The sequence below is a fragment of the Cavia porcellus genome, unplaced genomic scaffold (genome assembly GCF_034190915.1).
Source record: "Cavia porcellus strain 051 isolate PalLab524CR breed Dunkin Hartley unplaced genomic scaffold, mCavPor4.1 scaffold_8, whole genome shotgun sequence".
In the NCBI taxonomy this organism is placed as follows: domain Eukaryota; kingdom Metazoa; phylum Chordata; class Mammalia; order Rodentia; family Caviidae; genus Cavia; species Cavia porcellus.
Window position 1 is genome coordinate 44,663,645 of NW_026947491.1, and position 22,973 is coordinate 44,686,617.

At 47.2% G+C, this 22,973-nt stretch overlaps 3 protein-coding genes and 1 long non-coding RNA gene across 10 annotated transcripts in view; 3 read left to right on the forward strand and 1 right to left on the reverse strand.

The window, feature by feature from the left end:
* The window catches only part of Espl1 (extra spindle pole bodies like 1, separase), a 32,154-nt gene extending 23,587 nt beyond the window's left edge, over positions 1-8,567 (forward strand). For 4 of the 6 annotated variants that reach the window (XM_013159373.3, XM_023567606.2, XM_063254827.1 and 1 more), the window contains exons 17-31: positions 354-463; positions 1,585-2,573; positions 3,036-3,408; positions 3,577-3,729; positions 4,788-5,001; positions 5,098-5,288; positions 5,764-5,891; positions 6,021-6,143; positions 6,471-6,626; positions 6,694-6,864; positions 6,949-7,053; positions 7,236-7,351; positions 7,526-7,609; positions 7,753-7,917; positions 8,204-8,567. In XM_013159373.3, the coding sequence (XP_013014827.1) occupies positions 354-463; positions 1,585-2,573; positions 3,036-3,408; positions 3,577-3,729; positions 4,788-5,001; positions 5,098-5,288; positions 5,764-5,891; positions 6,021-6,143; positions 6,471-6,626; positions 6,694-6,864; positions 6,949-7,053; positions 7,236-7,351; positions 7,526-7,609; positions 7,753-7,917; positions 8,204-8,405 (3,280 nt within the window). In that variant the 3' untranslated portion in view covers positions 8,406-8,567. The remainder of the gene's footprint in view (positions 1-353; positions 464-1,584; positions 2,574-3,035; positions 3,409-3,576; positions 3,730-4,787; positions 5,002-5,097; positions 5,289-5,763; positions 5,892-6,020; positions 6,144-6,470; positions 6,627-6,693; positions 6,865-6,948; positions 7,054-7,235; positions 7,352-7,525; positions 7,610-7,752; positions 7,918-8,203) is intronic. The other 2 variants (XM_013159375.3, XM_063254829.1) reach the window with 2 other exon arrangements.
* LOC134477319 (uncharacterized) lies at positions 6,369-10,912 on the reverse strand. The gene is made up of 2 exons (XR_010049293.1): positions 9,466-10,912; positions 6,369-8,799 (listed from the first exon to the last, which is right to left on the reverse strand). It is a non-coding gene; the product is annotated as an uncharacterized LOC134477319 (long non-coding RNA).
* Positions 10,913-11,065: 153 nt separating this feature from the next.
* Pfdn5 (prefoldin subunit 5) lies at positions 11,066-15,514 on the forward strand. Its single transcript, XM_003476261.5, has 6 exons — positions 11,066-11,240; positions 11,459-11,561; positions 11,813-11,844; positions 13,281-13,355; positions 13,463-13,568; positions 15,160-15,514. The coding sequence occupies exons 1-6, from the start codon at positions 11,109-11,111 to the stop codon at positions 15,234-15,236; spliced, it is 525 nt and encodes a 174-aa protein (XP_003476309.2). The 5' UTR covers positions 11,066-11,108; the 3' UTR covers positions 15,237-15,514.
* A 118-nt stretch (positions 15,515-15,632) lies between these two features.
* On the forward strand, positions 15,633-22,569 carry Myg1 (MYG1 exonuclease). 2 transcript variants are annotated; one of them, XM_003476028.5, is made up of 7 exons: positions 15,713-15,986; positions 16,140-16,252; positions 19,577-19,736; positions 21,562-21,711; positions 21,848-21,970; positions 22,057-22,238; positions 22,359-22,569. In XM_003476028.5, exons 1-7 carry the CDS (start codon positions 15,771-15,773, stop codon positions 22,540-22,542), a joined length of 1,128 nt encoding a protein of 375 aa, XP_003476076.3. In that variant the 5' UTR covers positions 15,713-15,770; the 3' UTR covers positions 22,543-22,569. The 2 variants fall into 2 exon arrangements, with proteins under 2 accessions (XP_063110902.1, XP_003476076.3); XM_063254832.1 differs by lacking the exon at positions 21,562-21,711 and having other exon boundaries at positions 15,633-15,986.
* Positions 22,570-22,973: the final 404 nt, after the last annotated feature.

Genomic DNA, 22,973 nt, shown 5'->3' on the forward strand with positions numbered 1-22,973 from the left:
TAGAGGTTTTTATTTTCAGTGGAATTTTCACGTGTCTTTCAGAATGCTAATAGAATTATACGTCTTAAAATATCTAGTACTGCATTTTCCTAAGTTTATTTGCTGACAGGATTCTTTTTTTTGTTTGTTTGTTTTTTTAGGATTGCAGTTAGAAAATCCTGTCATGCACAGGGATGAGTTGGGATGAGAGAGAGAATTACAGAGGGTTTTTCCCAGGGAGCCTGTAAGACGTTAGGGAATGAGGAAGGCCTTTTGGACACAAGATGGTGATGACCGTGTGTCAAAGTGGCAAGGAGAGAGATGGCAGGAAAACAGTATTCCACTGACTGCTTCTCATCTCCTCTTCCAAAAAGGTGTGCCCTGTTCCTGGTGCTGAAAGGTGAGCTGGAACTGGCCCGCAGCGACCTTGACCTCTGTCAGTCGGACCTGCAGCAGGTTCTGTTCCTGCTTGAGTCTTGTACGGGTAAGCAATAGGGTGTGACATGCATGTCTACCAGGCAGCACCTCTTGTCCTCAGTATACTGTCAGTGTCCCCCCTCCACATGGCCTGCCCCTTACCAACCTTCCCTGATTCTTGTCTTCAGCATTGCCCACTTTATTTGGGCTTTTAAAATTTAAATTTGGTTAAATAAAATCTATAGCCAAGCATTTAGCTTAGCGGCACAAGTGCCTGCCTGGCAAGCACAAGGTCATGAGTTCGATCCCTGGTATAAAATAATAATAATAAAATTTATAATTCAGGTCCTCAGTCATGTTTGTCACATTTTACATGCTCAGTGGCATATGTAGCTCTGCTATATAGGATAGGACAAGTATAGTGTTCTAGGGCGGCTTAAGACTGAAACATTATATTTGTGGTACATTTTCTCTTAACAATTTTTTTCTTTTTCTATACTAGAGTCCAAACCAAGAGCTCTCTCCTACTGAGCTATATGCCCAACCCTTTATTTTAACTTTTTGCATGTTGAGACATGGTCTCAGTACTCTGCTCATAATAAACTCAGGTGCTATTCTTCTGCCTCAGCCTCCTTAAGTGCTGGAATTACAGGCGTGTACCACCATGTCCACCTTAAGCCATTTGAACTTCTACTTCATTTGCTGCCCCCATAAAACTCTTACGTAGTTAGGTGGACGCACAGATTTTTTTTAAATCAGTACCAGGGATCCAACTCATGACCTCATGCTTGCAAGGCAGGCATTTATGCCACTGAGCTAAATCCCCAGCCCTCAGATTTTTTTTAGAGAAAAAAAAATTGAGAAATTCAATGGTTTGGGCCAGTCAGGGGTGAAGGCAGGATTATAATGGGTCTCCTGGTGCTGCCAGTGTGCTCTTCTAGCCATAGTCCTCAGAGCTGCAGGTGTGGATCGTGTGTGCTGTTGATTCCTTGTTGGATGGGAGGAAAATGTTAAGAGAATTTCTTTAAAAGCTAGTAAGTTGCACTGATATGACTTGAGTTTTATACAATAATACATGTGAATAATTTGTAGATAAATAACACATATATTAGGGAGCTGAACCCTAGGATAGCTCAGGAAGGACTTGACACCAAGGGTTTTGTTATTCTAACTCTACTTTCTCCCTAGAGTTTGCCGGAGTGACCCAGCACCCAGATACTATAAAGAAGGTCCACCTACAGAAGGGGAAGCAGCAGGCCAGGGTCCCCTGGCCCCCGCAGCTCCTGGAGGAGGAGCCTTTCCTAAAAGGTCCTGCTCTGGAGCTGGTGGCCACTGTAGCCAAGGAACCTGGGCCCATTGCACCTTCGACAAACTCCTCCCCCATCCTGAAAACCAAGCCCCAACCCCGCCCCGGCTTCCTGTCTCACTCTGCTTCATGTGACTGCTCGATCTGTGCCAGCCCTGTCCTGTCAGCAGTCTGTCTGCGCTGGGTGTTGGTCACAGCAGGCGTGAGGCTGGCCACAGGCCATCAGGCTCAGGGTCTAGAGCTGCTGCAGGTTGTTCTAAAGGGTTGCCCTGCAGCCACCAAGCGCCTCACCCAAACTCTCCAGGCTTCCCTGAATCACAGAGCCCCTGCCTCTCCTGACCCAAGCCTTCTTGATGAGCTCCTGGCTCAGGCATACACACAGCTGGCGCTGGCAGGCCTGAAGCAGCCATCAAACAAGAGCCTGCAGAAGATCTTAGAGTCAGGGCTGAAGTTCACAGCAGCGCGGATCCAACAGCTGGAGCCCTGGCGAGCCAGCCTGCTCTTGATTCAGGCCCTCGTAAAGCTGGCTGGCCTCAGCACCTGTACTACCCAACTTTTTGCAAGCTCCTGGGGCTGGCAGCCACCATTAATCAAAAGCCCCCCGGGCTCAGAGTCCTCTAAGATCCAGAGCCAAAAACATAGTGGACGAGGCCACCAGCAAGTAGCCTCTGCTCCCCTGCCCCTCCATAATGCCTCTCACAGAAGCCCAGAAGGTGGTGGACCACCCTGTACACCTAAGCCTGCAGGCCGAGTGAGGCCGGCTGGCCCTCGTGTCCCCTTCACTGTGTTTGAAGATGACTGCCCTACGAAGAACAAGCCCGAGGTTCCCCAGGCCCCCCGGGTACATCAGAGGGTCCAGACACGCCTTAAGGTGAGGTGGGACAGTGGCTGGATGGTGCTGGTTACAAGGGTGGAAGAGTCTCTGAAGAGCAGTGGTCTTGGCAAGAGCTCCCTGGGCTGAATGGAACCTTGATCTGCTATTGAAGGACTATACATGTCCCTTTACTCTGGTGTCTTTGCTTGTGCTTCTTCCTATTTTCTCTTCCTCCTTTCACCTTTCGCACTGGACCCATCGCTGGAACTGAAAGTAGCTGGTGTTGCCAAGCGTAGTGGTGCACTCCTGTAATCCCAGCTCTCATGGCTGAGGAGGAGCGCTAGGAGTTCAGCTGGACTGCATAGTGAGACCCTGTCTCATACAAAATAAATAAGTAAAAGCTGATGTAATGGGAAATTCTTGTCTTCCCTTATGATGGTTCCTTTCATGGCTCTACAGCGCCACCTGCTGTCAGAAGAAGCCATCTCTAAAGGCCCTTCTGCCTTCCTCTGATCCCAGGTGAACTTCAGCGATGACAGTGACTTGGAAGACCCTGTCTCTGCTGAGATACCGCTTGTTGAGGAACCTAAGAGACGGGGCACTGCTTCCTCGGGCCGGGGCCGGGGCCGGGGCCGGGCTAGGAAGAGCCCAAGCTTGGCGATAGGTACAGTGGCTGCTCCAGGTAATACCCCAATGAGTGGTAAGAACCGTAGAACCAAGAAGGTGGCATCAAGGCTCTGTGAAGAGCAGGGTCCCCAGACAGCCCCTTGTGGCCAGAACAAGCTGGGCCCTGAGCTCATGAGGACTATCCCTGAGGAGAAACTGACTGACAAGTGCACGGAAATGAGCTTTGAGACCCTTGGAGCCTCTGACAGAGAAGACTCAGCTTCAGGTAGGGTGACAAGGGTGAGTGGGAAAAGGAATGGTGGGGACGTCCCTGATAATTGGTGCCAAGGGGGTCCAGGAGAGAGCCAGTGCTGGCTGTGCAGAGCTGATGTGTAGAAGGTCCAGAGCAGGTGGCAGGGGAGAACTGTGTGAGGAAGTCCTGTTCTTTGCTCAGGTGGGAAGGCACTGGTTCCAGGTGCTGATCCCCCCGTAGGTGAATGTGAGGTGTTGAGACGGGATTCCAGCAAGGAGGAGCTACCCATCCTGGAACCAGGCAAGGAAAGCAACAGGGACGTCGGTGCTTGGCTCCAACCCCCCGTAACCATTGGTGAGTATGCTACTGACGTCCATTTATTTGGGTCTGTGTAGTCTGTGTATGGTTTTGGCTTTGAGACTCCATATGGATCAAGTAGTCTAGAATATGGTTAAATCTTAGCACTCTGTGCAGTTATGTAATCTCTCTGAGATTCTGTTTCCTTCACTGTTGAATGGGGTTTGTGTAGCAACCAGTGCAGCTCTTGAGGTTCTTGAGGTGAAGGACCATAAGAGGATGAGAAAATAAAGACACAAAGCTGGGGACAGGTGGAGCCCTTATTCTCCTTAGGGGAGGAAAGGAACTGCCCCTTCACTGTAGGGGCCTTTCTTTATACCTTTTAGCAATTTACTGTCATATGACAGACACCATGTTGTCCTAGAAACCCACTGTTCAGATTGTCTTGGGGCCAGGTGTTCTCTGGGCTGAAGCAGCTTCTTCACAAGGCTTGCTGGAGGATGCTCTTTTTGGGGGATGGTCATGCTGCAGCCTTGCATGTGTGGTCAGTTTTTAGCTTTAACAGCTCCCAACAGGTTTATAATTCCCAGCACTCAGGAGGCTGAGGCACTATGCCATAAGCATAGTGAATTTAAAGCCAGCCTGAACTACATAATGAGACACTGTCTAAACAAAACAAAACCAACAACAACAACAACAAAAAAAAAAAAACCCTGATTTATATCTGTAATCCTAGCACTCAGGAGGCTGAGGCAGGAGAATAACTGTGAGTGTGAGGTCAGCCTGAGCTACATAGTGAGACCCTGTCTCAAAAGAAAAAGACTCTCAAAAAAACAATAGTAATAATAAAAAAGAAGGGATGCAGATGGAGCGAGGTGATGCCTTTTAGTTGCATATCATTCTGCTTGGTACATCCCTTCATAAAGAGTAGCTTCTTTTTCATGAGGAGACAGATTGGGATTCCTTGGAAATTTCTGTCCACTGAAAACAGGAGACTCTGCCTGACAAGCGTGAGGTCATAAGTTTGATCCCCAGTACCACAAAAAAAAAAAAAAGAAAAGAAAAGAAAGAAAACAGGAGACTGACCTTTAGTGAGGGTCTTAACCTTCCTCTAGGTTCTTCTACCCTGGATTCCATGCGCGACTCTCTGAGCATTGCTTTCCGTGGGGTCAGTCATTGCCCTGCTAGTGGGCTCTATGCCCACCTCTGCCGCCTCCTGGCCTTGTGCCTGGGCCACCGGGATCCCTATGCTACTGCCTTCCTCGTTGCCGAGTCTATCTCTATTACCTGTCGCCACCAGCTACTCACTCACCTCCACAGACTGCTCAGGTAAGTGCTCGCCATTACTGGGGCTCATGTCAGTGATGCTGTGAGGAGGGCCCCAGCTTCAGAGATGGGACTCACCCCTGTTCGTGTTGCCTCCAGCAAGGCCCAGAAGCATCAAGGACCACTCAGACTGACAGAGCAGCTGCAGCAGCTAACCCTCCAGGAGATGCCTGATGATGTCCCTCTGGCCCGCATCCAGCGCCTCTTTTCCTTCAGGGCTTCAGGAGCTGGTGCCTTTCCCCAGCCCGAGAAGCAGCATTTCCAGGAGCTCTTGGTGCTGCTCCCCAAGGGTATGGGGTAGCTTCTAGCTGGCTCTTCTATCCTTGATTGCATCTTTCTGAATTCACTGGGTGGTAGAGTTGAGATACTGATTGTTTGTGTAGATTTGTGCCCCTTGTGTTTATACCTTTGTGTCTGTGAGCCATGTTTTTCTCACCTGATAGACATATGCTGAGTCAACAAGGCTTTGCTTACCCTCAAAGTTGTTAACAGCAAATTCAGTTCTTGTTCAGCTGTCTGCTGTCTTCCTATACTACCATGAGGCCCGTTGGCATAGGATCCCAGTGCCTCACTCTGCGTGGGCCCCTTGTTCGCTGTGTTGAGGGATGTGAGGAAGTGGGGGCTGCCTGTCCTCAGAAAGCCAGAAGGGCAGCAAAAGGCTCCTTAAACCCAGCTGGAGATGTCCTGAGTTATGGATAGGGACGACTTGCTAAGGATGGCCGGGAATTCCTCTTAACATGATTCTGGGTGTGTCCTCTGTGTCAGGGGTGACTGTCTGCATGTTGGCTGTGTCCACCCTCCAGCCTGGAACTGTGGGCAACACTCTCCTACTGACAAGACTGGAAAAGGACAACCCCCCAGTCACTGTGCAGATCCCCACTGCCCAGGATAAGGTAGGGCCCCAGGACCAAGAAGCAGTGTTGGCCATGGTGGCCTTTGGTCAGGCTACTCACATCCTATGGTTAGGGATGGAGATGGTGATTGCTAGCTAAGCCAATAGCTCACAACCCTATTTCCCACAGTTCCCTCTGAGTTCAGCCCTGAGAGAATTTGACGCTATCCAGAAGGAACAGAAAGAGAACAGCAGCTGCACTGACAAGCGAGCCTGGTGGACAGGCAGACTGGCCCTGGACCACAGAATGGAGGTGGGTGCTGGGGGTAGTGCTCAGGGCTTCCCCAGAAGTGACCCTGGGGTGCCAGCATCTTCCCCAGCAAAGGGCTCAGGTCAGTGTTCAGCTACTTCTAGTCCCTTCTGGAAATGTAGGCCTCAAGAAATACAACTTCATTTGGGGAAGATTTTAAATAATAAGAGCACCAGACTTCAAAGGAGTTATGGCAGTGGAACATAAAAAGATTCACAGAGGAGCCAGTTACAGTGGTGCAGGCCTTTAATGTAACTTTCCAGGAGGCTAAGCCAAGAGGATTGGGAGTCTGGCTTTCTGTCTGACTGAGGGCTCCACCCCTGCTCCCAGGACCTCATCACTTCCCTGGAGAAGCATGTGTTGGGCTGCTGGCGAGGGCTGCTGCTGCCCTCCAGTGAAGAACCTGGCCCTGAGCATGAGGCCACCCGCCTGCAGGAGTTGCTGCAGGACTGTGGCTGGCAGTATCCCGACCCGACTCTGTTAAAAGTGAGTTCAGGAAGCAGGGAAGGGGAAGCTGCTGGACACGGCACCTGCTAACCCCATTCCCCCATAGGTCTTGCTCAGTGGTGCCAGCACCCTCACAACCCAGGATATTCAGGCCCTGGCCTATGGGCTGTGCCCGACCCAGCCAGCCAGAGCCCAGGAACTCCTGACTGAGGCAGCCAGGCGTCTACAGGGGCAGTCAGCACCAAGCAATAAGCATCTTGTCTTGGTGCTGGACAGGGTAAGAGGAGGCAATGGATAGTGGGCACCAGCTTATCTTTGGGGCCTGGCTAAGGATAGTAACCTTGGAATACTTTTTGCTCAGGACCTGCAGAAGCTGCCATGGGAAAGCATACCCTGCCTGCGAGCACTGCCTGTCACCCGGCTGCCCTCCTTCCACTTCCTGCTCAGCTATTTCATCCTCAAAGAGGTAGGATGCCAGGGTCAGTCTGGGGAGAGTTGGTGACTGGAGGGGAACTGAAGAGAGACTTGGAGAGACCTGAGGGATAGCAGCAGTTCTCAGGAGCAGTGAGATATGGAAATCAGCTTGGAGCCTGCTGAAGGTCTGACCTGCAGCAAAACCAGGTCCTGATAACCAGTGTCTCCCCTCAGGCTGGGGCTGCATCAGTGCTGAGCCAGGGGGTGGATCCTCGGAGCACATTTTACGTCCTGAACCCTCACAATAACCTGGCAAGCACAGAGGAGCAATTTCGAGCCAAGTTTAGCAGGTCAGAGGGGTGAGGGCACAGAGGCGGGTGGTGAAGCATAGACAGCCTGCTAGGACACTGTGCCTGTGCAGACTCAGGCATTGCAGCGCCTTCATTCTGCTGTACCTTCTGCCTACTTTGCCGCATGATCACCGCTGTACAGGTTGTACTCTTACTCCTGCCTTTTCTTTGCAGTGAAGCTGGCTGGAGAGGGGTGGTCGGGGAGGTGCCAAGCCCAGAACAGATGCAGATGGCCTTGACAAAGAACGACTTATATATGTGAGTGTGTAGGGTGGGTTGAGGAGAGGGGCAGCCCGGAGGATGGTGTCACTATGGATTGCTCTGGCACCTTGAGCCTCTGGACTTGCAGGTTGAGGCTTCTTCTGCTAGATCAGTGCTTATCTCACTTCCTTCTGCCTTAGCTATGCAGGTCACGGGGCTGGTGCCCGCTTCCTTGATGGGCAGGCAGTACTGCGGCTAAGCTGCCGGGCAGTGGCCTTGTTGTTTGGCTGCAGCAGCGCAGCCCTGGCCGTGCATGGAAACCTGGAGGGGGCTGGCATTGTGCTCAAGTACATCATGGCTGGCTGGTGAGGCTCGAGGGGCGAGACCTGTCCTAGGACATTAAAATCCCTGCACCTACCCCAGTTCTTTCCCAGCTCCAAGCCTTGACTCCTTCCTGTATTGCCTCACCTTCCTCCCATCCTGGTTCCCTGAGCATTCCTGGCCCTGTACCCTTGATCCCCTTCTGTTCTCGAACCATGAGCTAAGGGAGTTCCTTGTTGGTTCAGTCCTCCCTCTCACCCACTGCTGCTACTGCTTCTCTTCCGGGGTCATTTGTTCCAGGGCCCTCACTTTGGGTGTCTTTTTTCCCAGCCCCCTGTTTCTGGGAAATCTCTGGGATGTGACTGACCGTGACATTGACCGCTACACAGAAGCTCTCCTGCAGGGATGGCTTGCAGCAGGCCCAGGGGCCCCTCTGCTCCACTATGTCAGCCAGGCCCGCCAGGCTCCCCGACTCAAGTCTCTTATTGGAGCTGCACCTGTTGCCTATGGCTTACCTGTCTTCCTTCGGTGACACTTTGAGCTATCTTATTGCTGGTAGAATCATTGTGACTGTTCTACATCCAATCTTAAATTTTACCCTCAGGATAAATATTGTAAAGTTATTTTCCCTTGTGTTTTATATGAAATATTTACTTTCAATTTAACCTGAATGTAATAAAGATATATCACTTAATTCTTTTTTTTTTTTTTTTTTTTTTTTTTTGGTCTTTTTCGTTTTTATTGGTACCAGGGATCGAACTCATGACTGCCTGCCTGCCGCTGAGCTAAATCCCCAGCCCTATATCACTTAATTCTTGTTTATGTAGTAAACCTGAGAACATCTAAAGACAAGACTGACACACACAAAGACACTCACATGTTACTGTAGGCAGATGGGAACAGCTTGCAGGATTCAAGTTTGAGACCTTGGGAAGAAACAGAAAGCCACAGAATAAAGCTGAACCGGCTGAACCTTGGCAAACCAAGCTGAAGGAGAGAGGGCCATCAAGATGCTCCAAATAGCTGCATATGGAGGCGCATGCCTGTACTAGCGCTCTGGGAGGCTGAGGCAGGAGGATTGTACATTTGAGCCCAGCCTGGGCAATTTAGTGACTTAATGAAACAAAATTTTTAAAAGGGCTGATGATATAGGTAAGTTCAAAGGCCTAGGTTCAATCTCCAACATCAGGGAGAAAAGTAGAAGTGGAAACAGGTCCCAGAAAGGGCAGTGGTATGTGTTGAGGGTTTTTTAAATTAGACTTTATTGGTACATTTTAAATACACATAATTATCACATTTATCAGAGAATTTGTACCTGTGCATGATATAGCTTTTTTCTCCACTCCTCTCTAGTCCAACCCCTTACCTTCCCCATTTTTCAAAAGCTTTGTTTCCATGTTTTCTATCTTTTCTTTTTTTGGTATGGAGGATCAAACTCACAACCTCATGCTTGCCAGGCAGGCGCTTATGCCACTGAACTAAATCCCCTTTTAGTCCATGTTTTCGTTCTTTTTACTTTCCCCTTCTTTCCTTTCCCTCTCCCTTTTCCCTTGTTCTCCCCATTTGAACATTTTCCCCATATTTCACAATACCTTTTGTTGAAGTTATCTTCATGCCTCAGTTGCTCAGCCTTATTCTAAAGGCCCGGTTACATGCAGTGTTCTCTTCTGTAGCCGCTGGATCCTCAAGGCCAGTCCCTGAGCAGCACATTCTGTGGGTTCTGGTGCCAGGTGTGTGTCTCCAACCAAACGTTAAACTCCTAAACTCCAGGGAAGCTTGGCCCTTTCACTCTCAGGTGCTGCCACATCTAGCACAAGGTCCTAGTACACGAGCGTGGTGCTGGGTGGCTGACAGTAGTGACTCCTTACCTTTCTTTCCACCTCATCTACCCAAAGTACTGTTTCCACACTTCTCATGGCTCAAAGAACTTCACAGGCCTGGCGTTTGCCATTAGGCTTGGACTGAGGAAAGCAAAAAAAAAAAAAGGTAAAAAGGAAACACGGAAATCATAACTAAGAAACACAAAAATTATGCTTTTAAGATAAATTGGGGCTGGGGATTTAGCTCAGCGGCATAAGCACCTGCCTTGCAAGCAGGCAGTCGTGAGTTCGATCCCTGGTACCGATAAACGAAAAAGCCAAAAACAAAAACAAACAAAAAAAAAAACACCAAAAACAAAAATAAATTGGGCTGGGGATTTAGCTCAGAGGCGTAAGCGCCTGCCTTGCAAGCGGGCAGTCGTAAATTTGATCCCCAGTACTGATAAAAAGGATAAAGACAAATAAATAAATAAATAAATAAAATTTCTAAAGTCACCCAAGGTGATCCATACGTACTTTCCCTGGGTTAAATTTAGGCTCCTTTCCCTGAAAATTCATCGTACTCGAAATTCCTCGGCACTGAAAGTCCATAAACTGGCCTAATTGAGAAAGAGCTGAGGGTCCTATCCTATGATACAGATTGACAGAACTACTTGTTTTAATAAAACCCGACTTGGGTTTAACTATGTAGAATAGAATAGGGGATAGGCCACTTTTTTCAGGGTTTCCACCCCCTCAAGAGAAGCATAGCTATCCTCTGTTCCAGGAAATGATCTTAATCCCTCTCTCTCTCTTGCCCTTCTCTCTCATACCCCACTATTTCTTTGCGAAACTTCCGCTTTCTGCCTAATAAACCCTTCTTGAGCCTCTTACTGACGCATCTTGAAATTCTTTTCTTTGCGACAAATGAACCTGCAGTCCTCTTCTACTGGTGAGGTGGCCGGTGGTTTCCTAAATCTCATTTTTGCCAACTTCCCCAGAACTGTCCGGGCAACAGTACCACCCAGGTGGAGCAGCACACATTGCTTTACAATATGGTAGTTGAGTCTGGTGTAGGGATACACACCAATGATCTCACCATTCGGGAGACTGAGGCAAGAAGATCGCTGAGTTCAAGGCCACACGGGGTTACACAGTGAGTTCAAGGCCAGCCTGAATTACAGAGCAAGTCTCTGTCTCAAAAAACTAAAGAAAGTGTAGTTAAATTCTAAGGACTTAAAGATTTTAATTCCTCTGAGCGGAAGTAACGGTAGCTACACTGTTACTCCCCTAGGTTTAGGATACTTTGTGATTCCGATTATCCACTTCAATCTCTGGTCTACCCCCGCCCCACCCTCCAAGATCTAGGTCATAGAGACGTGTGGCGCAGCGCGACCTCCCGACGCAGCCATAGAGATGCGCCGAGGGCGGCTAGAATGTTGATCGCTGAGCCGACTTCCTCCTCGGTAGTCGCCTCAGCAGTCCTCCTTACCGACATGGCGCAGTCGATTAACATCACGGAGCTGAATCTGCCACAACTAGAAATGCTCAAGAACCAGCTGGACCAGGTTGGGGCGGGCACGAGAGGCAACTTTCTCGCCCCTCACTTACCCCTTCCCCAAGCTTACACCTTCGCCCCCTTGCGTCCCAGCTCGGGAGGTCTCCTTTGCCTTGCGAGACCCCCGCTGGCCCCAGCCCGCGCCCCCGCCCCCCCAACCCCGCCCCTGCCCGCGGTGACCCTCTGCTCCCCGGCTCCCGCGCTGACCCTCTTTCCTGACCTTTGCAGGAAGTGGAATTCTTGTCCACGTCCATCGCCCAGCTCAAGGTGGTGCAGACCAAGTACGTGGAAGCCAAGGACTGTCTGAACGTGCTGAACAAGAGCAACGAGGGTATGGGGTAGGGGCTGAAGGCAGCCTGGGGAGGACTAGGCGAGGGCAATCCCCTCCGTGTCGAGTGCCGCTTCATCAGCCTTTGCACGTTGCCTATGGAGAGTTGAAATGTACAGGACCTTTCCCTGCTCCTGTCACTTGTTTCAGTTCTCATCACATTGTGGGCGCTGTGCCCTGGTGGAGCCCCCTTTAATGTCTTGGCATGGTTGCCACCAGCCTTCCGCGGGTGTTTATGTTAATTGCTTTCACAGGGAAAGAATTACTCGTCCCACTGACGAGTTCTGTATCCTTTCCACAGAAACCACTACCCTGCTTTCTCCCTCACCCCCCACTCTGATTATTCTAGAGTCAGTCTCCCCGTAATTTTGAGAACACTCTTACTCTTAATCGCGTTTCTTTTTTTTTTTTTTTTTTTTTTTTTTTTTTTTGGTCTTTTTCATTTTTATCGGTACCAGGGATCGAACTCACGACGGCCTGCTTGCAAGGCAGCATAGCTCAGCTATGCCGCGGAGCTAAATCCCCAGCCCCTGCTTCATCGCTTTTCTGCATATTATGAGTACTAAAGAGTGTAGAGTTGAAGTGCGATATTTCCCTTTGCTGCTTGAGGGTATTAATTAGTATGGAGGTGAACTTGGAATGTACACTTGTACTAATAATTTAGAAGACAAGCAATAGAAGAATGGAGTATATACAAATGGAAAAGTTGACTTTATTTAGTAAATACTGAATTTCAGCTTAACTGTGGCTCATTTCTGATTACTTTCACAAAGAAACCTGGATTGTGTACATCTGTTGAACATTTTACTTAAAGGAACAAGTTATGGCAACATTTTACTTAAAGGAACAAGTTAAGCCTTAAGAACTGAGAGGCTGGGGCTGGAGATTTAGCTCAGTGGCATAAGCACCTGCCTTGCAAGCAGGCAGTCGAGAGTTCAATCCCTGGTACCGATAAAAAGACAAAAAAAAAAAAAGAGCTGAGAGGCTAGCTAGGCATGGTGACACATACTTGTAATCCCAGCACTTTGGGAGTCTGAGGCAGGATGATCTGAAGTTCAAGTCCCTCCTGGACAATTTAGCAAGCTCCTGTCTAAAAATTTAAAAAGGGCTTGGGGACATAGCGTTGTGGAAAGGCTGTTGGTTGAATCTCTAATACTTCAAAAACAAACCAAAACTGAGAGGCTAAAGAGAAACAGAAATGGTAGCATAGTGCAGAAATGGCAGTGTAATGGAGAAGGTTAAATATTAAATTTTTCAAGACTTACAACTTCGGGCTGGGGATCAGTGGCATAAGCGCCTGCTTTGCAAGCACAAGGTTGTGAGTTCAATCCCCAGTACCAAAAAAAAAAAAAAAAGACTTACAACTTCATGGTTGAGGGGAAAGGAGGCTGGTTTTTCACCTACACTGTTCCAAAGCAGTAAGGAAACATTGTTTCTGGCATTTCTGGATGGGCTAATTACAAGAACTGCTTGAACATAAAAGGTGGGATCCTGACAAGAGCGTTCAACATACATCATTTTCTGCATGAGGAACCAACTTCTCTGTCTCTCAACATTTGGAGTTAACAGTTCTAAGGCTTCTAGATTATTTAGTCCTCATATCTTGTGCCTTTGAGCAAAAGAGGGTCTTATGCAGGCTGTCAGATTGTCTGACAGGGATTTATGTCTCGGGGATTCATGTCTCATGCCGGGCTAGTTTTTCCCTTAATTGCTGCTTCTCAGATGTATGTCCCAGGGAAGCTACATGATGTGGAACATGTGCTCATCGATGTGGGGACTGGCTACTATGTGGAGAAGGTGAGTGTGAGAAAGCATGTGAATGTCCCTTCCAGTAGGGAAAGGAAGTTTAAGGACAATTTACATGGTAGGACAGGCTCCTTTTACCCCTTTATTCAATCTTGCAGACAGCCGAGGATGCTAAGGACTTCTTCAAGAGGAAAATAGACTTCCTCACAAAGCAGATGGAGAAAATCCAGCCAGCTCTACAGGAGAAGCACACCATGAAACAAGGTAAGTTCTGCCTGGGCACCTCTTTATCCTTTCTAGCTCTATAATAAAGAACGTAGATTGTATTAGAAACCTTGAGGTTGTTCCCTTTGCTGGATTAACAAATTCCTGCTGGCTTGATCCACTAGTATTGAGTACACATGACTGTCCTGCTTCTACCACCAGTGGTACAAGCTGCCTGATGGGATAGTCACGTACATACCATTTGTGGGGTAAGCCACCTGGCAGCCAGACATGAAGTATATTCCCATCATGAACTTGTTAAAACCATGTTTGTCTTTGGTATCTTGATATCTTGCTATCTTATTCCTTAGATTCTGTGTTACATACCCATGATTTGTAGATTCCTGATTTGGGTGTTTCAGACGTTTTGGAGGAAAGAAGTCATGACTGCTTTTATGAAGCTTCTGTTTATTTAACAAGGATAGGATGGGATATGAGATATACATAAACACAGGAAGGAAACCTAAACTTAACTAAATAAGTACTAGAAATTTCAACCCCGGTTGCACATTGGAATCCTTTAGGAAATTTCCAAGGAAAGACTGGGTCCATTCAACTTGGAAGTGGGGGTATGGGGAGTGATCCCTGGGGTGTATTTTTTGTTTGTTTTTTAATAAAGGTACTACTTGGGAGACTGAGATGGGAAGATCACAAGTTCAAAACCAGTCGGGATGACTTAGTTCCTGTCTCAAAGTATTAACAAAAGTAAAAAATAAAAATCCAGGGTTTTAGCTCAGTGGCATAAGCACTTGCGTGGCAAGCACAAAGTTGTCAGTTCAATCTCTGATACAAAAAAATTTTTGCAAATGTGAAAAATTCACCTGGTGATTATTATGCAAGATGGAAGACTATATAGAGGAGTAAAAAATTGAAGGTGACAGTTGGAGTAGAACCCAAATCCTTGTGACTGTTAGGCAGGTGCTGTGCTGCTGAGCTGAAACCCCCAGCCTCTAGAAATCTCTACATTACTATTTTTCAGTTATCTCTAACTGACTTATTTTTTCAAATTCATTTTATTTCAAAGAGAGGGGAAAAAAATCAGGCTGGGGATTTAGCTCAGTGGCATAAGCATCTGCTATAAGGTCGGGAGTTTGATCCCCAGTACCAAAAAAAATTTTTTTTTCAAAACACATCAATCAGGGCCAACAGTGATATATATATTGAGCATTATCATCCCCAAATCATTACAGAGCACAAAACATCTGCATTCAATTGTTCAAACAAACAATATCAGCACAAATCCTTCTTTTCAGTGAACTCTCAAACTGATTTAGTAAGATACATTTTTATTTCCTAGTGGCTAGTTGATACATTGTAGAATCTAAATGTGTTAGTGTGTATCTTCCACAGTGCATCACTTTTTTAAAAAAGTTTAATCAGGGGGCTGGAGATTTAGCTCAGTGGCATAAGTGCCTGTCTTGCAAGCAGGCAGTCGTGAGTTCGATCCCAGTACGGATAAAAAGGAAAAAGACAAAAAAAAAAAAAAAAAAAAAAGTTTAATCAATAATCAGAGTTGGTTATCCACCTGCCACTCTTTCTTAACTCTAGGTCCTCTCTCGAGCTCACATGGTGTAATTCTGTTTCTCCACAGCTGTCATGGAAATGATGAGCCAGAAGATTCAGCAACTCACAGCCCTGGGGGCAGCTCAGGCTACTGCTAAGGCCTGAGAGTATGTTGTAGAAATGAAGCAGAGGGTAGCCTACACCTATAATCCCAGCACTGGGAAGGCTGAGGCAAGAGGATCACTACGAGTTCGAGGCCAGTCTGGACTCCACAATTGAGTTCAAGGCCAGCCTGAACAATACAGTGAGACCGTTTCCATAAAAAAAGAAGAAATGGGGCAGAGGGGCACTTTGCGGGTCTGGAACCTTGTGACTGTGGCCTCCTGGTGTCCTGAAGGAAGCATCTTGTGTTTAATGCTAATAAAGGTGCCTACTGGGCAGAATATGGGTCTTTTCTTGGATTAAGCAACGGACTGGTGATGAGATGGCTGGTGCGCCCCAGCTCAGAGTCTGATAGGCAGGAACAAACCCTATGCCCGTGGAGGCCCCAGTCCTCCAGTGAAAAGCTAGAAGCTAGTTGAAATGGTTGCGGGCTTGGTTGCTGGTTGCTACGGGAACCAAGGAAAGCGGAAGTTGAAGCAAGCACGGGAGCTTCCCCTTCCGGGTCAGTGCTCGCGCCTCACGGGTGGGGGGAGCCACATGGGACAGCGCTTCCTTCGAGGTCTCTTGGTGCTCCTGCTACCTTCGTCACCGCTCCGAACCCATCACTGCATGCTCAGCCCGGAGTCAGTCCCGCCGCAGAAAAAGCCCCGTAGCAATCTCATGGCACCGCCCCGAATCGGGACGCACAACGGCACCTTCCACTGCGACGAGGCTCTGGCATGCGCCTTGCTTCGCCTCCTGCCGGAATACCAGGTACTAGCACCTTGGGACAGCCTGTGTTCCTACCTGGGTCCCTTTGGTAGCTGGAGCGTCAGAGCTCCGCATCAGGTTACCTAGAAACCCAACACTGATCCAATACCCATGCGACCCTTGCCTGGCAACCTCTTGACTGACTGTACTTTGCAGGATGCTGAGATAGTGCGGACTCGAGACCCAGAAAAATTGGCTTCATGTGACATCGTAGTGGACGTGGGTGGCGAGTACGACCCTCAGAGACACCGATATGACCATCACCAGAGGTGACTTTTCTTTGACTTTGTTTTGTAATCCAATTCAGCCATCAGCTGTTAAAGTTCTAGTCAGCAAAGGAAACTGCGAAGGAAATCAAATTCTTGGGACCACTGCAGCCTTTCGAACTGCAGTATCTGCTCTTCACTGTCTCTATGGCCTCAGACCTACCTTGGCTCCGGGTTGGTCCCCTAGGTTCCTACCTCTGCTTCCATGGCTTATGTCAGGTTTTCTCCACCAACTCAAACATCACCCCAATACCCCATGTGGGATTATGCAGCCCCATCTTAGATTGCTGGGGGTCATATTAATTATGTCAAGTTGATGACAGTTCAGATGTGAGCAGTTTGGGGTTTTTTTTTCTTTTTCTCCTTGAAATGAAATAGATTTTTTTTTTTTTTTTTTTGTCCTGTACCAGGGATTGAACCCAAGGCTTTCACAGGCACGCGCCACCACACCCAGCTTTACTTCTATAAATTATGTTATAAAGAATCCCTAGTCTCTCACCCTTGTTTGACACTACTATTCAAAAGAATGGCTGCAATTGCATGTGGTGATATATACCTGTGATCCCAGCCCTGAGAAGGCTGAGGTAGGAGTGCCATGAATTCAAGGCCAGCCTGGGGTACATAGTGAGACCATATCTCAAAATATAGAAAGAGTAGCTAGCTGTCCCTGGTTCCACCTTTTTCTTCCAACCTGTTCTCTTCTAGCACACTGTATCCCAGTCTCTTCACTGGCATTGCCTGATGAAAGAGTACTAAGGATGTCAGGACCAAACCAGGGGCCAGCACAGGGTTTTACATGAGTTGACCCTTTGTGGTACTTAGCATTAGTGACAAATTCTTCTTTTCGGTTTTTTGTTTGTTTGTTTGTTTGTTCTGTTTTGTTACCAAGGATCAAACTCACGACCTTGGGTTTGCCAGGCAGGTGTTTATGCTGCTAAGCTAAGTCCCTTGTCCTGACCAATTCATTTTTTCAGGTAGCTTTGTTTACAGCCACGTATAAAGTACTTGATACAGAAAATATAATTTTTCAGAATATCAAACATAAGATGGATATCCATGAACCAGTCTCTCAACCTAATAGCTAAAATATTACCATTATCTTTAATCGCTATTCCTATGTGCTTCTTACCTATCCCATTCCCATTTTCCACAAAATAAAGCAATATCCTAATTTTTTTTTGAGACAGGTTATCATTATGTAGTGCAGGTTGGCCTTGAACTCATGGCGAGCCTCCTACTTCAGCCTTCCAAGTGCTGCTGGGATTACAGGCATGCATATTTGGTTTTTGAGAGAAGGTCTTGCTATTGGAGTCCAGGCTGGCCTTTGAAATTTATGGCACTTCTGCTGCCATCAGCCTGCTGAATGCTGGAATTATAAGTATGTACCACCATACCCAGTTAATAGTCTAAATTTAATATCTAAAATTTTAGTAGGGCATGTAGTACTCATTTGTAATCCCAGCACTTAGAAGCAAGTTTCAAGCTAGCCTGAGCTACTATATAACAAGGCCCTTAAAAAAACCCAAAATGCCAGAAAACATAAATTCATACTTCTGTTTTCATGTATAGTTGGGTACAGGTCTATTTTCATCAACAGTGTATTCATTTTGTTTCTTTTGAAACTTTGCCTAACGGGTTATTTTTATCGTTTGTCTTTATACCTTTTGAGTATAATGTTTTGTGAATGTATTTATTTACTCAGTATTTAGTAATGAAAGTCATAAAACTAAAAATGAACTTGTTAAGTGATTCTGAGATGAACTGGTATTTGGAAGTCACAGCTGAAGAGGGGCTGTGTTCACAGGTAGAACACAAGCTTAACTTAAAAAGACCCTGGATTGGGGCTGGGGATTTAGTTCAGTGGCATAAGCACCTGCCTTGCAAGCAGGGGGTCGTGAGTTCGATCCCTGGTACCGATAAAAATGAAAAAGACAAAAAAAAAAAGGCCCTGGATCCCATCCTTAACTGTTAACCCCCAAAACATTTTTTTATACCAAGGATCGAACTCAGGACCTTGGGCTTGCCAGGCAGGCGCTTATGCCACTGAGCTAAATCCCTGGCTCCCCAAACATTTGTTTCCTGATTAGACACCAGAGCTGTAATGTCTATTTTCCTAAAATATCCTAACATTTTCCCAGTCTTATCTACGTCACCGCTATTCAAATTCAGATTTCTGCCTTACTCACCTGGACCACTGCAAGGCAGTCTCCTTGCTTCTGTTGTCCAGGCTAGCTGGTGCAGTTCTTTCTACTGTGCACCTGTCTATGTAATCCCCCCGAGACTCCCCACTACCTACAGATGGAGCCCAGACTTCAGGACATGGCATGCAAAGCCTTCCGTAGGTTGGCCCCTTCCTTCCCTTCACAGCTTTATCTTTTGCCATTTAGATCTCTGGTAATCAGACCCAGGGCCTTATGCATGCCAAATGAGTGCTGTACCATTAAGCTACATCCTCAGCCCCAGAAGCTGCCTTTCTTACAGTTCTATGAATTTTAGGGCTAGAGTGGATCCCACCACTGTAGACTCAACCAATCAGAGATCAGAAAATGTTTTTAAACTGAGCCTGTGTTGCATACATAGACATTTTTTGGCATTATTCCCTAAATAGTATGTAGTATAACAACTGTTTGTATACCACTTACACTATATTAAGCATTATAAGTAATTGAGACGGTTTAAGTATAAAAAGGTTGTGCATGCAAATACCCCATTCCTAGATTTGGACTGTACTTGCTTATTTTTTATCTGCCTCTAGCAGATGAATTAGAAAGGCAAGGACAGGGTCTTGGTTTTTTCTTTTGTTTGTTTTTTGGTTTTTTGGTACTGGGGATTAAACTCACCAAACTCAACGACCTTGCACTTGCCAGGCAGGTGCTTGTACCACTGAGCTAAATCCCTGGCCTGAGGGTCTTGTTTTTTCCTCCATAACTTCTAAACACAAAATGGAACATACAGTAACCAGGCATTGAACTTTAACTATTATTAAGTGAATGGATGAATAGAGATGCCAAGTGACAGTCTATGTTGACTCCTGAGAAAAAACCAAAGCCTTTCCCTTCTGGCTCTCCCACCCCAACTCTGGCAGTCTTCCTTATCCCCTACCCAACATGTACATACACACACACACACACACACACACACACACACACTTTCTTCCTTCCTTTCTTTCTTTCTTTCTTTTTCTTTCTCTCTCTCTCCCTCCCTCCCTCCCTCCCTCCCTGTCTCCCTCCCTCCCTTTTTCTCTCCCTCCCTCCTTCTCTCCCTCTTTCTCTCTGGGTTAACTGGGCCCGCTCCTTTACCTCAGTCCTGCCTCTCTGTGCTCCTCAGGTCTTTCACAGAGACCATGAGTTCCCTATCCCCTGGGAAGCCGTGGCAGACCAAGCTGAGCAGTGCAGGACTCATCTATCTGCACTTCGGGCACAAGCTGCTGGCCCAGTTGCTGGGCACTAACGAAGAGGACAGCATGGTGGGCACCCTCTATGACAAGGTGGGGACCTGAGGACAGAGACGCCCCCCCTGCAAACACATACACACCCTCCAGCAAGTCAGCTGGGAATGACTCTAATGAAGCTCTGGGGGTTTTTTGTTTTGTTTTGTTTTTTAATTTTTTTGTACCAGGAATTGAACTCAGGACCTTGCACTTGCCAAGCAGGCCCCTGAGCTATATCCCTGGCTCTCACATGTAGCTCTGGACAGGGTCTCAGGTCAGGGTTCCTAGTAAATAGGGGACCCAACGGTCCTATGCCAAGGAATGGTGATCTCTCCACCTACATCCTAGGTGGGTATGAGCAGTAGATGACATACTATATGAGAAAGTCCTTTCAGTCTGGTTTGGTTTTGATATCATCTTGCTCTGTTCTCTAGACTGGGCTCAGGCTTCTAGCTCAAGTGATTCTCTTGCATCAGCCTCTTGAGTGCTGGTACTACAGGCATGTGCCACTGCACCTTTCTGAGATAGGGTTTGGAAACCATAAAGCACTTTGTAGTCTTAACATATATTTAAGCAATTATTTGGTATCTTTTTGTTAACAGAATAGTGCTTATGTGACAGCATTGAGCTTAGAGTTTCTTGCTGCCTTAAAGATTGACTATATCTTAGGTACCACTAACACACAGGTGCTGGGAGCTCAGTTGGGAAGGGACTGGCTATGAAATCATGGTATTCTACCAATGTCCCCTGCAAGCAGCTTCCTATTGGGGAAAGAACAGAACTTGGCTCTCAAATAGCAAGTCAAGTAATACTTGAGGGCACCTACTTGACCTTCTGAAGTTCACAAGACAGATCTTAGATTTAATCAGCTGTTTTGCAGGTAGGCTTTTGAATTCATTGTCCAGGCATGGCTTGCCCTACAACATGGCATTCAACACTAGAGTTTTGAAGATACCAAGATTTTAGATGGAACAGTTTTCATTTCCACTACTTAAGATTTTCTAAGAGGCTAACTAAATTAAACCAGTGTTAACCAAGGTTAATAGGTTTGGGTCTAATCCAAGAGGTGCTGGGTAGTACTTTTTTTTTTTTTTTTTTTGGTACTGGGGATCGAACTCATGACATAGCACTTGCCATGTAGGTGCTTATGCCTGCACTGAGCTAAATCCTCAGGCCATGGTCAGTACTGAGCATATAACTACATGAAGGCCTTTTTTTTTAGGGTGGTTTTCCATAAAATATTCACAATTATTTCTGCTGCAACACTCCCAAGGAATCATTCTACCATTTCTTCAGGCTTACAAGATAACACAGCTACCAGTGTCACCTGGCATATTACAGTTTGCCCTGGAAACCAAACTCCACATCTCAGCTCTTAGTGTCTGCCCTAGAAATCAGTTCTTTCCCATGTAATGTATGTTTAGCCAGACCCACCTAATTAAGTGTGCCCCTGAATGGCCTACTTAGCCCACCTAGAGATCTACCTGCCCTTAGCCACAGGGATCCACTCTAATGAGGGCCTCTGGGAACTGAGGTTTCCTAGTTCAGTCAGCAGCACCCCTGAAACACATGCTGGGCTTGGCTTGAACTTTGTGCAGTGGAATGAGCCCTGAAGTCCAGTCTCAGCACTATTAGTTCTTGGATCTTAAGCAAGCCACCGAACATCCCACTTCTCCCTCACTTTGTCCAGTAGCTGGTTACATGGATCCTCATGGGGCTATTGTAAGAATTAAGTGAAAGCTTGACAAAGGGCTTCAGTGTATTTCAGTGGTAGAGCATGTTCGAGGCCTTAGGTTCAGTCCCCAGCACCACCAAAAACAAACCTAGGTAACTGCACAAATGGTCGGTGTCCTCAACAGCATTTTTTCTGCTGCTGCATTAGATATACGAGAACTTTGTGGAGGAGGTGGATGCAGTGGACAATGGGATCTCCCAGTGGGAGGGGGAGCCTCGTTATGCCCTGACCACTAATCTGAGTGCCCGAGTTGCTCGACTTAATCCCACCTGGAACCAACCCAACCAGGACACTGAGGTAAGGAGGAACCCCAGGAAAGAGATCCTGAGACACATAAGAACCTAGAGAAGGAAGCAGAAAAACTGGTTTCTCCTAAGCCCTAACAAAGTAAAGTTTGGGCCAGAGCCATGGTTCTGAGTTCCACCATCCCCAGGCAGGATTCAGGCGTGCAATGGATCTGGTTCAAGAGGAGTTTCTGCAGAGACTAGACTTCTACCAGCACAGCTGGCTGCCAGCCCGGGCATTAGTGGAAGAGGCCCTAGCCCAGCGCTTCCAGGTAAACTTGATAGCTGATGGACAGGTGGTCAGTGGGAGATCCCACTTTTCCCCTAAACATAGCCACACCCTACACTTCCCTTTCAGGTGGATCCAAGTGGTAAGATAGTAGAACTGGCAAAAGGTGGGTGCCCATGGAAGGAACATCTATACCACCTGGAATCTGTGCTGTCCCCACCCGGGACCATTGCTTTTGTTATCTACACTGACCAGGCTGGACAGTGGCGAGTCCAGTGTGTACCCAAGGAGCTCCACTCCTTTCAGAGCCGGTAAGACCCACAGAACCACCCTGCACACTCTCAGGCCTGCTTCAGCCCAGTATGAACAAATTGCCAACTTTGACCTCTGCTCCGTGGGTTTCTCAGTTCCCTCTTTCTGCTCACTTGTAGCTTGCCCCTGCCAGAGCCATGGCGTGGCCTTCGGGATGAAGCCCTGGACCAAGTCAGTGGGATCCCTGGAGGCATCTTTGTTCATGCCAGTGGCTTCATTGGTGGGCACCGCACTCGAGAAGGTGCACTGAGCATGGCCCGTGCCACCCTGGCCCAACACTCAGTCGCTGCCACAAATCCCTAGTCCAATAAAATTTCTCTTATCTCTTAATGACCAGTCTCTGACCTATTACTGCCTTATACCATCCTGACAACTTATTCAAACTGACAAAAGTGAAACATCTATTATGAGACCCCTATGCTAGGTATGTTCCTCACCACCAACTTCTTAGTTTTGCTTCCTGAATCTTTTAAAAGTCATCCAGTTCCTAGGATTACATACATTGGCCAAATTCACAAGGCTTTTTAAAAAAAGTCTCAGGGGCTGGGGATTTAGCTCAGCGGCATAAGTGCCTACCTTGCAAGCGCATGGTTATGAGTTCGATCCCTGCTACCGATTTAAAAAAAAAAAAAAGTCTGAGCTGAGTATAGTGGTACATACCTATAATCCCAGGACTAGAGAGGGTAAAGAGGAGGACTGTGGCAATTTCAAGACTAGCCTGAACTATGTGGTGA